The 15181-nt window shown below is 37.8% G+C and overlaps 1 protein-coding gene across 2 annotated transcripts in view; it reads right to left on the bottom strand.

The window, feature by feature from the left end:
• LOC115211833 (cytochrome P450 4V2) overlaps nucleotides 1–15181 on the bottom strand; it is a 31678-nt gene that overhangs the window by 700 nt on the left and 15797 nt on the right. For both annotated transcript variants that reach the window (XM_029780545.2, XM_036503042.1), the window contains 6 exons: nucleotides 12222–12348; nucleotides 9386–9562; nucleotides 7531–7633; nucleotides 5983–6047; nucleotides 2753–2819; nucleotides 1774–1950 (listed from right to left, as the gene is read on the bottom strand). In XM_029780545.2, coding sequence (XP_029636405.2) covers nucleotides 1774–1950; nucleotides 2753–2819; nucleotides 5983–6047; nucleotides 7531–7633; nucleotides 9386–9562; nucleotides 12222–12348 — 716 coding nt within the window. The remainder of the gene's footprint in view (nucleotides 1–1773; nucleotides 1951–2752; nucleotides 2820–5982; nucleotides 6048–7530; nucleotides 7634–9385; nucleotides 9563–12221; nucleotides 12349–15181) is intronic.

Below are 15181 nucleotides of genomic sequence, written 5' to 3' on the forward strand. Positions count from 1 at the left end.
GTCGATTTGCTCGACTAAAGGCAGTGCTCCAGCATGGCCACAGTCAAATGACTGAAACAAGTAAAAGAGTAAAAGAGTAAAAAGAGTATATATTCTTATAATATTTACACAATAAATTGAATAAAATTTATTATGACGATAAAGGAGCACTCCGACGGTTACGACGACGAGGGTCCCAGCTGATACGATCAACAGAATAGCTTGCTCTTGAAATCAACGTGCAAGTGGCTGAGCAATCCACCGACACGTGTATCCTTAACGTAGTTCACAAAGAAATTCAGCGAGATACAGAGTGTGATAAGGCTGGCCCTTTGAAATACAGGTATAACTTATTTTTGCCAGCTGAGTGAACTGGAGCAACGTGAATTAAAGTGCCTTGCTCAAGGACACAATACGTCGCTTTACAATCGAATGCCCTAACCACTAAGCCACGCGACTTCACATTATGATCACAACTTCTCCCTTTACATGTATACGAAGGAAGTAAAGAAGATAGTGTTGTTGTTGTTGTAATTGTTAAGTTCCAGCTAATGGTTAACCAAACGATCAGTACCTAACGTCTGTGACAACATTTAGTTATGAGTTACTCTTTGAATTCTTCGGATGTGTAAACAAAAATTGTCTGGAGTGTATATTGATATTAATAATAATAAATAGACTTGTCACATTCGTAAAATTTAGCTTTTGTAAAATTATCTTCACCGTTCATACAAGGCGAGATAAAGAAATAAGTTGAAACGGAAATATTTAACAGAAAGTAAAGAATGCAATGATTTATAACTGGCAGAGGCTCTACACACCATTAGGAAGGCACGGTTGATCCTAGTACCTGTGACTTCCGGTGGAATAGGAACTTAGACTGAAAAGGGAAGCAAAGGTATGCAGACGAAATCTTCCGACTTTCTGATAGTAAATTATTCAATGTAAAATAGAACACAGAAAAATATAATCACTATATAGGCGTAGGAGTGGCTGTGTGGTAAGTAGCTTGTTTACCAACCACATGGTTCCGGGTTCAGTCTCACTGCGTGGCACCTTGGGCAAGTGTCTTCTACTATAGCCTCGGGCCGACCAAAGCCTAGTGAGTGGATTTGGTAGACGGAAACTGAAAGAAACCCGTCGTATGTATGTATATATATATATATATATATATATATATATATATATATATATATATATATGTGTGTGTGTGTGTGTGTGTGCATATGTTTGTGTGTCTGTGTTTGTCCTCCCAGCATCGCTTGACAACCGATGCTGGTGTGTTTACGTCCCCGTAACTTATCGATTCGGCAAAAGAGACCGATAGAATAAGTACTAGGCTTACAAAGAATAAGTCCTGGGGTCGATTTGCTCGACTAAAGGTGGTGCTCCAGCATGGCCACAGTCAAATGACTGAAACAAGTAAAAGAGTAAAAGAGAAAGAGTACTATGTACATTAGACACCCTGATCTTTGAGCTACGCATCCTGTTGAGTATCCTACAAAGGAAACTCATTTTTGTTGCTTATATTTACGATCGTATTCTTTCAGTCACTACCAACATTCGTGACCAAAGGTGAGAATAGGCAAGGAAACCGATTTGAAGATAGCAAGTTGCAGTCCGCAAATCTTTCTGAAAATTGACTCACTAAAAAGAGAAATATTTTTTTTTTTTAAAAGGAGTTTTTAAAGCACTTCCACCAAATCCCTATCAAACAACAACAACAACAACAACAACAACAACAACAACAACAATAACAACAACAATAACAAAAACGGCAACAACAGAACTTACCTATGCAGTTACGAGGCCCTGCTGAGAATGGTATAAAGGCATGCGGTGACCTGTCGGTATCTTCTAGAAGAAATCTATCAGGATCGAATGTGTCTGGGTCTGGAAAGTTTTGGGGATCTCTATGTAGAGAAGAAATCACTATTGAGATAGGAGTACCCTTCTTTACTTCATGATGACCTGTAAATATAATTTCAGCATTTTGAATCTTAATCACTACAATGTAAGATTGGTTTCAGATTTTGGCACAATGCCAGCAATTTCGGGGGAGGGTTTAAGTGGATTAAATCTACCCCAGTGCTCAACTGGTACTTATTTTATGGACCCCGAGGGGATGAAAGGCAAAGTCGATCTCAGTGGAATCTGAGATTTTTTTATGTCTGGATGAAAGACAAAATGATCATGGCTGGAGCGCTGTTCAATCAATGCTGACTTGAAGTTTAAGCCACATCATAATCATTTGAAATTTTCGCACAAAGCCAGCGATTTCGGGCAAGATGGTAAGTCGATTACTTCAACCCCAGTGTTTAACTGATACTTATTTTATCGACCCCGAAAGGCAAAGTCAACCTCGGCGGAATTTGAACTCAGGGCGTAAAGACGGACGAAATGCCGCTAAGCATTTTGCCCGGCGTGTTAACGATTCTTCCAGCTCGCCTTAAGCCACTTCAATGATGATTTTAGCACAAGACTAACAATTTCGAAGAGGGGATTCATCGATGACTTTGACCCCAGATTTTAACTGGCACTTACTTTATCGACCCCGGTTTCAACTTGAAAGAACAGGCCTATCATCAAATGCTTTTCAAACCTGACCGTTTCATCTCCTCTATATCTCTGACTATATTGATCATTATGTCATTACTTTAGTTAAGAATGTGGGATGTGATTTGAGTTATATTTGGCTGTTGTTACTGACTTATCAAACCACCTCACTGGGTTGCCATTCGTGGTTATTCATCATCATAAGAAATAAACTTACCAATTTTGAAATCCTCAGCAGACACACGTCCAATTATTGGTACAGATGGATAAAGACGTTGAACCTCCTTAAACAAAAAACACAGTAAATATTATTTTCAATTTATTATTAAATAATAAAGTATTTCAGCTCTTAACTTCATTTTTGTAGATTTATGTAAAAAGTCCTTAACAGCATTTATTGAATAAGGTGAAATAAACTCATTCAAGCGTTACTACTCTTCAATGTAAACTTAGCCTCTTATCCCTCGGAATTGAAAAAAGAAAGTACCAGTTAAATATTGTGGGCGATCTAATCGACTAACACCGACTCGTAACTTCCCGGCTTTGTAATTCTGTGAGAAATTATTGTTGTGTGCAGGGTGGATCCGACTAACGTTTGAGTCCATCGTGAAAATTGTCACGTTGTTTTGATTTGGAGAGAAAGTTTAAGCTGTCTTCCTTTGTTTGATGGCTTTCGTGAAAGAGATTTGAAAGGGGCGGAGTCTGGTTCAGACAAGATGGTTAGAAACGGACCGGAAAAAGTTGTTCTTGAAAGGTCAGGAGGAAAAGTATAATGCAGACACTGATGATCTCGTTATGCTGTCTCTAATGATGCGCAGGAGCGCAATGAGAGTGATGTAGCTACAGAAATATTTAATGACGACGAAGAAAATGAGAATTAACAGTTGTGGTATCTGTCTTGCAACATGTCTCTCCGCAGCTCGTGTCTTTGACAGAATTGCAATCATGGGTCAAACGTAGAGCAAGGTTGAGCGTTTGTGATCTAAAATGTTGTGAGGATAGCACTGCATTTTTGCCATCGAGATAGTAGAGGGTCTAAACAACAATAGGAGGACATATGAAATTCCCCAGAACTTCTCTACTTCTTCTGAATATCGTACAAAAAATTACACTATTTTACCCAAAATTGTTTTCTTTTTTCATTCATGACAATAAATCGCATGCGACAAGATCTCAAAATGGTTTGAATTTCGAACTTCAAAACCTGATTTTGCTACCAGTTTCTTTGGGTTCTAGTTCGTATTTTATCTCTGACAATCTTCAGTCATATATTAATAACCAGACTTCATATTTAAGATACAGAAAATAGGAATGATTATACTATTTCAGTAATGTCTATTAGTTTAACGGTTGAACTGGTACTCCGTCGGTAACGAAGACGAGTGTGATATTTGATCCAATCAACGGATCAATCTGCTCATAAAATCGATGTATAAGCGGCTGAGCACTCTACTCTCACGTGTGCCCTTAAAGTAGTTCCCACGTAGATTCAGTGTGACACAAGATGTAACCAGAGTGGCTACTTCGAATTACAGGTACAATTAATTTTTGCCAGCTGAGGGGACTGGAACAATGTGAAATAAAGTGTCATGCTCAAGGACGTAACGCTTAGAATCGAACTTACTGCTTAGAATCGAACTTACGACCTTACGATCGAGATCAGAATACCCTAACCAATAAGCTACACACCTTCACAGTTTAACAGTTGTATCTCTTATTATAAAAGGCAGATTTTATCTGCCTCCCTTTGTCAGTTATAGAAATCTACAATATAGGATTTCTTCAATTACAATTTACCTAGCATTTTTAAGAGTAGAATGCATCGGGTTTTGCCAGGTCCAGTTTTTAAAATTTAAACTCCAATTAAGCAAAATTTACAGAAAACTCACATTCTGGTGTGTATGTCAAATGCTTTTCTTAGTCTGGTTTACAGCACACGCAAACGCACACACACAGTGTGCAACGAATAAAGTGAAACTAGATGTAATATTTGTTTCTGTCTATCACGCTGATAGATACATGAGTAAAATGTATGGCAAGCTAACAGATAAGGGTGAGTGAAAATGTTCTTGGAAGAGAGTAAATAGCGACAGAGTGATTTGAGGAAGACTAAACTGAAAGTATGAAAAAGTGTTTATGTATAAACAGACGACACTTATATATAGTTATAAATGTATGCATCCGTTTAACCCTTTCGTTACCAAACCGCCCGAATTTACCTATTCATATTTAAATGAGAATATCAGAGTAAATCTCTTTAGTACATTCGTGAAAACACGTATTATACTTCGTAAACACTTCAAATACAGTTTTGTACAAAAATCGAAGTGTAATTTTAATTCCGTGAATTATGGGAGATTTTTTTCCGAAATTTGTTCCTATTGTGTTTTCAAAATTTGTAATTCTGACAAAAAATGGATACGAATTTCATTATATCAAGCAGCGAGTCAGAATTCGAAGGATTTTCTACTGAAGACCTTCATAAATCTAACTCTATGACTGAAAAAAAAAGCATCTTTATATAAGAGTGAAGTTGTGTGTCTGTCTCCTACGATTTAGATTCGTAACTACTCCCACATTTTGCGGTGCAGTTTAACCAAAAGCGGGTATCTTATAGTCGTGATTCATATCGAGCCCTTCTGGGTATTAGCGCGCGTCTACGATGAGTCCACGATTTAAAAAAAATTTAGCATCATATTTTTCCATTTTAATGCATTTTTTCGCTTTTATATAGGGGAAGTAACTCTCTAAAAATATCTACGATGTGTCAACGATTTAAAAAAAAAATTTACCTTAATTTTTTTTCAATTTTTAATGCATTTTTTTGCTATTTTTTGGCTATAACTCTCTAAAAATGCTTATATAGTTATTTCCCTTATAATCCGAGCAAAGCCGGGCGATACTGCTAGTTGTCCATATAAATTTGTCATCTCTAAAACAGGAAAAAAAGAAAGCCTTAATTGCAACAAACTTCATATAAATGGCTCAGAATTTGATACAAAGTTACGGTAACTTGAAATATTTTACAGATTAATATTCAAAGGATAATACTTAAACGATATGAAATTAAAATATATATTAAATATCTCCTCCGTATTTTGTTTTACTGTTTATCATAAATTCTGAGTACTTTATTGACTCCATAATTTAGTAATTGTAATTAACGCATGCCTAGAATAAAGATGTCTAACTTAAGGCGGCGAGCTGGCAGAAACGTTAACGCCCCGGGCGAATTGTTTAGCGCTATTTCGTTTGTATTTACAATCTGAGTTCAAATTAAGCCGAGGTCGACTTTTCCTTTCATCTTTTCGGGGTCGATAAATTAAGTACCAGTTATGTACTGGAGTCGATCTAATCAACTGGCCCTCTCACCCTGAAATTTTGGGCCTTATCCTTAGAGTAGAAAAGAATAGGTTAAACATTTATTTTGTTATAATTTCTGTTTACCTTGATAATACATTCCAAATAGAACAGTTTCTTAATATTTGACAGTGTGAGTTCTTCATTTTCACCTTGAATAAAAAGAAAGCAGAAAAGTATGTGTTTACGAACATAGAACAACTTTACAACAACAATAATAAAAATAATAGCTCATCTAATACTTAGAGTTACTTTCTAAAAATCTTTCACATATGTTTTACTTGTTCCGGTATTTGAACTTCTGTTAAAGTTCGCCCTTCAAGAATTTCAGTCAGTATATCGACCATGGAAATTAGTGTTATATTTACTGTGTTACTCAGACACGTGAGTTTTGTATACATTGAATCAGGCATGTATAGGAGATACAGCCAATGTGAGAATATCATATGAAACACAACCACTTGGAATTAGGTTTAAAGCATTAATTCAATCCTCTAAATATATCCACCTGGCATTACTATCTATCTTCACATGTTACCTTATTTGTAATTCTAACAACTGGAGAGTAATAGTTAGAATCGTTATCATTATATATCAATATAAGAGTAAGTTTTGAATATTTCATTTCTGGAGGCCAAAAACTTAACTTCAGAAACTTTTAAAACAAAACTGCTGTCCTAGGTCCAGTGAAGACCATGTTTGGGAGTGTGGCAACTGAAAGTCGATCAGCTACTCACAGTTCTTTGCCAAGAAAGGAAACCAGGAATTGGCACTTCAACCCTTGCAGATTATGAAAGTTGGGAAAAAGTGAGAAAGTGGATATTCACGAGGATATTCTTGGAGTCAATGTGGACGTCAGCAATTCCGGAGGATTATCAGACAAGAGATTACGGGAAACCTGTGTAAATTCCAATCCTAGAAGTGCTAACGGAGTGGAAGGGGAGTCCTAATTCGCAATCAATACGGCAGGTACGCCAGCACCGTCAACCTAGGTCTCTCCGACACTTGAATAGATCGGTAAAACCATTTTGAACGTTTCGTTCATTTTCGAACCTTGCTGACATGTAGTGTTATGTGAAACAGCTCTGTAGTCAAGTTCAGGACGTGTCCTCTTATCCCTTGTGTCTATTGTAAGATCTTCCTGCTGTCCTCTTTTGACCGGGAATGGCAAATCTTGTATTTTTTGAAATGGTGGACAAACTGAAATGATTGGATGTAGACACTTGAGCCCTCATGAAGAACATCATCTTTTCCAAGTTCCTCTTGAAATGGCCTGTATGAATTGACATAATCTCAACATGCACCAGTGGGTCGGAAAACACATCTGGTAAAGATAATCTTGGATTTGCTAGTTCCCTGTTTGTCTCCTGGTATCTGTCCCTTTTATTATGTTTTCCATACATATTTCTAATTTTCATAATAATTCAGTGAAAAGCCCCAACTTTTTAAGTAATTTGACCCTGTATCGACCTGATTATCCGTCATTACTTTGGCAAATACAGGAATTTATTATTTTTAAATGCTGATAATCATTTTGTTCGGTGCAGCAACGAATTGTCCTGCACGCCGTGGCAACATTTGCAAAATATTAATCACAACAATAAAACGAGAGTTTGTATGAAGTTCATAACTCACCATAAAAATCATCGACTTCTTTCTGTAACTTCTTTTGTACATTTGGATAAGCGGCTATGAAGTATAATGTCCAGCTAATTCCTGCAGCCGTTGTATCATGACCCTGGAGGAACAGCGTAAACATTTCATTTTAATGGATACTGAATACATGATAACTCGGAAAGTCAGAGGCTATATTTCAGAATTATGCAACATTTAGCATAACTACGCACACCATAATTAGGCTTACAAAATGAAAAGTAATATAAGATGCATTTAGACAAAATTCAATTGAGACAGTTCAGCAAACATTAGGGTAATTAAATGTTGTTGAAAGGTTTACAGTGCAGTGTTTTTCACGTTGTACTTATTAAATGTGGACACATGCACCGGAAAATTCAATAAGTATTGGTTTCAGATTTTAGCAGCGTGGGGGCAAGTCGATTGCATCAATCCCAGTGATCAAATGGTACCTATTTAATCGATGCCGACTGGATGAAAAAGTTGACCATGATGGATTTTGAACTCAGAACGCTGCGACGTAAAAAAATGGTGTGCTAACGATTCTGCCAGTTCACCTTTCTTAAATGCAGTGTTTTCTTATCTTATTTCTTTATTGCCCACAAGAGGCTAAACATAGAGGGGACAAACAAGGACAGACAAAGGGATTAATTCGATTACATCGACCCCAGTGCGTAACTGGTACTTAATCTATCGACCCCGAAATGATGAAAGGCAAAGTCAACCTCGGCGGAATTTGAACTCAGAACGTAACGGCAGACAAAATACCGCTAGGCATTTCGCCCGGCGTGTTAACGATTCTGCCAGCTCGCCATGTTTTCTTATCTGTAGAAAGTACGGTACAACAGTTATTAGATTTGTTTTTCAAGTCAGACGGTAAAAATAAAAATTGTGCTTTTGAATGTAGACAGTAGAGAACTGTTCACATTATACGTATTAACTGTTGATAAAGCAATCCTGTAAACATAATATTTATTAAATATTTATTAGATATAGGCGCAATCATAACTTTGTGGTCAACAAGCTCGTTTTGAAACTTCCTGGTTTCAAGTTCAGTATTACAGCACGGAACTTTGGGTATTTTCTGCCATAACTCCGGACCGACCAATGCCTTGTAGACAGCAATTGTGTGGAAGTCCATCGCAGACATGAACATGTGTGTCCGTGCGTTTGATTTTAATACAATAATAAATTCAATGTATGAATTATTACGGACATATTTCAAACCGTAGTCTGAGAAACAAATGAGTGTGCCTCCATACATTTGGTCGACCTGATACTTACACTTAGATTAAAGATAATAACGGTCTTATCTACCTGGACATTGATATATGTAAATACAGACATAATGTATACTGAATTGTCGGTGACAGATTCCACCTATAAACTGAAGTTAGTGGCTGTGTGGTAAGTAGCTTGTTTACCAACCACATGGTTCCGGGTTCAGTTCCACTGCGTGGCACCTTGGGCAGGTGTCTTCCACTATAGCCTCGGGCCGACCAAAGCCTTGTGAGTGGATTTGGTAAACGGAAACTGAAAGAAGCCCGTCGTATATATGTATATATACATATGTGTGTGTGTTTGTGTGTCTGTGTTTGTCCCCTTAGCATTGCTTGACAACCGATGCTGGTGTGTTTACGTCCCCGTCACTTAGCGGTTCGGCAAAAGAGACCGATAGAATAAGTACTGGGCTTACAAAGGAATAAGTCACGGGGTCGAGCTGTTCGATTAAAGGCGGTGCTCCAGCATGGCCGCAGTCAAACGACTGAAACAATTAAAAGAGTAAAAGAGAATTATAGCCTTGAAAACTTTCAGATAGCATTTTAATGAATATCAATGTTCTAAATAAACTCACCTCGAACATAAATGTGTCTACTTCTTCTCTCAATGACTTTTTGTCTATTTCCCCTTTGTGTAAATGATCAAGGAGCGTATCTAAAAAAGCCATTTTCTTTCTCTGTGTGTCTCCCTCTTCATTATCAGTTTTTTCCTTCGCGTCTTTTATATAGAGTGCACTGCGTTCTTCAATCACCTATAACAATTGAAACAAATTGGGACAATGATGAATAAATAGCAAAGAGAAAATTAAAGATGCACAGGCGTATGTATGTTTCGTCGTCGTCGTCGTCGTCGTCGGCGGCGGCATCCGTCCGTCTCGAGAGACGATGGTGTAGCTCGGAAAAGGAGGTGGGTTTATCTGCACTTCCTGGTGTGGCTGTGCAGACCAATCATCGAGTGGCAGTCTCTACCACATATGGTGCATGTGAAAGGGAATGAGAGCTGAGCTTATCACCGGTAACTGTCCCTTCCCGTGTTGTGTCAGGATCTTACGATACTGTCCTCTTCGTTGAGCTACAAGTCCTGGGCAGGTTTATATGAGGGATCAGCTGTTGCCCATGCAGTTTGATCCACCCTCCCCACGCAGCTGGTAGCTCCAAGGGAACGACGGGTGGCGCCAGCTTGGTACCAGATGCGTCGCAGGAGTTGCCGGTGATGGCGTGTTGTGTCAAGCCGCCTTAGGGATTCCGGCTCCGGATTTTCTGTCGGGGTTTACTCCCTTAGCCTTCCGCAGCAGGGAGTCCTGCCGCAAGGCAGCGGAGGTTTGAAATCGGAGTTTCCTTCTCCTAGTTGGGCTGCCAGCCAAGCTATCGAGTCCCAACTACCCGAAGCATGTTTAGGGTTATGTTTACTTGACGACCGTGTATTTCAGGGATCGATCCCACTGCACGACAGTTTGGGTAAGTGTCTTCTTTTCTAAGTTTAACAAATTGTGTGGAATACTGTCTTTATATCTGTGAATGACAGATTTGCTTTTCATAGCTGACGAAGCGAAAGGGCACAGAAACCCTAGCCCCATACGATCAAGTGGCGTCATTTACAACTCAGGGTTTGAACATAGATCTTGGAGAAGAAATTTCTTCCGGGATTATTTCCGCAGCGGAAAGTTTGCTCACGTCCGTTGAATGCACTTGAATGTGTTAAATATGATTTTACAAGAATAAATCTTATTGAACGCTGACAACACACACACACCACACACACACACACACACACACACACACACACACACACACACGCACACACTTTTCAATCGGCAGAATTATAAGTTCTGCCGATTGAAAGTTGTCTGTATGTGTGTACACTTAATGTAATTCTCAGGGAGATTTAACATGATACATAATGACAAAGCTGAACCTTTAAAATGCAGGTGTAATTCATTTTTGCCAGCTGACTAGATTGGAGCAACATATCAATTTTGAAAACAAATTAAAGTTACTTATATTTTCTTAAATATTCTCTAGATTAGTGCTATGTGCAAAACCAACTATATGACGCCCTATGCATAACACCATCATGAACTTCTAACTTATTGTCTCTTGAGGTCTCTGGGTGAGACTTGGAGCCAACTTGTACAAATACAAAAGCAAAATTCAAGCGTATGATAATAATAATAATAATAATAATATTAATAATAATACGTACATACATACATACATACATACATACATACATACATACACACACACACACTAGTGCTCCGTCGATTACGACGACGAATGTTCCAGTTGATCTGATCAACGGAACAGCCTGCTTGTGAAATTAAGGAGCAAGTGGCTGGGCACTTCACAGACACACGTCCCCTTAGAAGTGCTTAGGGAGATTCAGCTTGACACAGAGTGTGAATAGGCTGGCTCTGTGAAATACAGGTACAACACATTTTTGTCAGCTAAGTCGACTGGAGCAACGTGAAAAAAAGTGTCTTGCTAACCCTAAGTCATGTGCCCTCACTCACTGTCTGTCTGTCTCTCTCTCTCACACACACACATACACACATACACATACAAACATATGCACGTTCACGAGTGATGGGAAGCATGACGTTGAATTCGATGCTAGAATTGCAGTCGTTGGCTCAGTAATACCTGCTCTGGTATTCCATGCTCAGAAGAGAATTTGGTAAAAAAAAAGCCAGACTCGCTGTCTTCATTTTAGTTTCCTGTCTGCCGTCACCTTTGGAAATAAATGATGGGTAATGACCGAAGGAGTACGATCGTAAAGAGAAGCAGCCGAAATGAGGTACGTCCAAGGGACTCTGGAATAACGTTACTTGACACAATGCGGAGCTCGGAGACCAGGCAAATTCTCCAAGCTGAAATCGCAGCTCTAGCTCTACGAATATGTTATTAGAGAGCCACAGGGAAATACTGCAAGAAGGATTCTTCAAGCGAAGTTAACTGGCAGGAGACCTAAAGGTAGAGCAAGAACGAGAAGGTTGGATGATAACCATAGTCCATTTTTGGTCACGCTTGGGAACCCAGCCAGGAGTATAATGACGGATGGTTGATTAAGGACTATTTTAAGTTTATTTTTTTCCTTAGACTTTTATTTAAGTTCTTCAAGGAGTTCAAACTTGTTACTAACAAAGCGACAAGACATTTTGTGATAAAAGAATTCCCGGGGTTTATGAATATGTGGTTGAGTTATATTGTACATGTGAACTTTTAGTTAAAAAATTCAAACATAACTAAGAAAGAGAAATCGATGAAATAAAGGTTGGACTTAAATAAATATTGGAATTGTTACGATGGACGTGGTCTAGCAAGCGATGTACCAGCAAGACCACAGTTTACTAAGATAGACTTGTAGAAAAGATCACAACATACAAGTAATATAAGACATAATTCGTATACCTTATCCGTGAAATCATGAAGGTATTTCAAGCATTTAGCTGCTTCTTTCCCGTAAGGATGCAAATTGAAGAGAAACTGTGGCCACAACCACGGTGATATTGACTGGTAAGTAATTAGATCAGCTATCCTAAAAAATATTATGCAAATTGTCGTTAATTTAGTTAATGTTAATGAAATTAATTATGAACATAAAGGTATTACTTGACAAAACATGCTGGGTCTTGAGTCGCTTTCGACTGTTAGCGCTGTAGTACATTATAAAGTATATTACGGACGCACATACGCGCTCGCACAGACACAGACATACATACACACATACACATATATGTTAATGTGTGTGTGTATGTATGCGTACCTATGTATTTATCTATCTGTCTGACTGTCTGTATATATATATATATATATATATATATATATATAATAATAATTATTATTATTATTATAATTATATTAACAACAATAACAGCAACAACAACAACAACAACAACAACAACAACAGCAATAATAATAATAATAATAATAATAATAATAGTAATAATAATAATAATAACGAACAAAATATGGAACAAAGCCGTAATAGGCAACAAGAAAACATCCAGGCAGAAGATACAGAAAAGGACAGGCAAAAACAAGGACGGGTTATTCGGAGCTTTTTTTATCATCAGTCGAATTCCAGATCATCGTTGCAGTTTCGCCGGTTACGCACAAGACTGCTCCAATCTGGCCAGTCCCAAGAAAATTCTAAGATAAGAGCACTAGATCCTTTGAAAGAAAGCAAGCGAATGTATAGGAAATCAAAGACGAAAAAAATTGAGTAATGGTACATAATTACAAATACAAACAACAGATCTCTTTCGACTGAGGACGAATTAAATTAAGCTGGCGTGTTACAACGGGAACATAGGAGATGAAAGTCATGGGAAGGAATATAAGAGGATGCTACACGGATGGTAGTCGAATCAAGAAAGGGCAGTTTTGGAAGAACACTGATCACGTGGAAGGAGAGGAAAGAGGTAGGGGGCAGAGGGATTGAAGAATTAGGGAGGGACGAGAAAGAGAGAAAAAGAAAGGAAAGGGACAGAGTGAGGTAAAGCAGGAGGAAAAGTGGTGAGAATGAAGCGAAAGCCAAGAAATGTGAGAGAGGGTGAGCGAGGAAAAGAAAAGTGGAAAGAACGAAACAAGTGTGAAGAGGGCTAAAAGAAAGAGTAAAAGAGTTAAGCGTTGCCGAAAAGTAACGTTGTTTTTTTTTAAGCGATAGTGCGGCTTCATACCACAGATTGTTTACGAACCGAATAAAAAGTGTCCGAATAATCAGCATAAAGTAGTAAGCACATTAATGTGGCTATATGATATGCGTGCATATGTTCTGTCTGATATGTTTTGGAAGACAAGGACTTTAGTGAGCTGCACATTCGGCATGGCATGCTTTACGAATCTCGTAAAGGCAACAGTGTATCATGTGCTAAGGAAAACATAGGTACTTTATATCCTGATGGTTTGAGTATTCGAAAATGCGAAAGGTGGTTTAAAAAATATATTAAAGAAGGAAATTCGAACTTTTGGATAAATATCAATCTGTTAGAAAAACCATCCGTTTTCACTAATGACACCGTAATTTTAGCAACTGAGGACGTCGAGCGTCAAAGTATTTATTTCTTTATTACCCACAGGGGGCTAAACATAGAGGGGACAAACAAGGACAGACAAAGGGATTAAGTCGATTATATCGACCCCACTGCGTAACTGGTACTTATTTAATCGACCCCGAAAGGATGAAAGGCAAAGTCGACCTCGGCGGAATTTTAACTCAGAACGTAGTGACAGACGAAATACTGCTAAGCATTTCGTCCGGCGTGCTAACGTTTCTGCCAGCTCACCGTCTCCTCACGCGTCAAAGTATTGACTTTTCCCGGAGGTTTAGTAATCCTCGGTCCACAGTGCAAAATTAGCTGAAATAGGTTGAGAAAGTCTATACAGAAGAGAAGCGGGTACCTCATGTACTCTTCTTAGACTTTCACGTATTCAGATCATTCGAACATTCACAATTATGGGCGATACCAATATGGCATTATAAACATTTTTATTTTCTAAAGAAACTTCATATTTTCCCCCAGGAAAACTCGTTTCGTGGTGAGTTAATTGTTATTGCTAACAATGATGACTATCTCTTGAATGAAGAAATGTATTAACGATACGTATTATACTTATTTGAAATGCATTATTTTTCTGTACCTCTAATACATACATACATACATACATACATACATACATACATACATACATACATACATACATACATACATACATACAAGCATGTATGCATGCATGCATACATACATACATACATACATACATACATACATACATACATACATACATACATACATACATACATACATACATGCGTACTTACATACATACATATATGCATGCATGCATACATACATACATACTTACATACATACATACATATATACATACATACATGCATGCATACATACATACATACATACATACATACATACATACATACATAATACATAAATACATACATACATACATATATACATATATACTTACATGCATACATATATACATACATATATATACATGTATATATAAAAAATACAAAATGGGACAAGAACGCAAAACATCCAAAACATACAAAAAGGTATAACAAAACATCCAGATAGAGGATACAAAGAAAACAAGGACAGGTCATTCGAAGTTTTCTTTCCACAGTCAAGTTCCAGATTATCTTTGCAATTTCGGCTGGTTATACTCGAGATGGCTCCAATCTGACCAACCCCAAGGAAAAACTAAGATAAGCGCGTTAGATTGCTTGGCAGAAAACAGGGACGGAAAAATAGGAGAATGTTATACAAATACAAATAACAGGACATACATACATACTTACATACACATATACATGCATACATGCATACATATATACTTGCATG

The sequence above is a fragment of the Octopus sinensis genome, linkage group LG5 (assembly GCF_006345805.1).
Source record: "Octopus sinensis linkage group LG5, ASM634580v1, whole genome shotgun sequence".
NCBI lineage: Eukaryota > Metazoa > Mollusca > Cephalopoda > Octopoda > Octopodidae > Octopus > Octopus sinensis.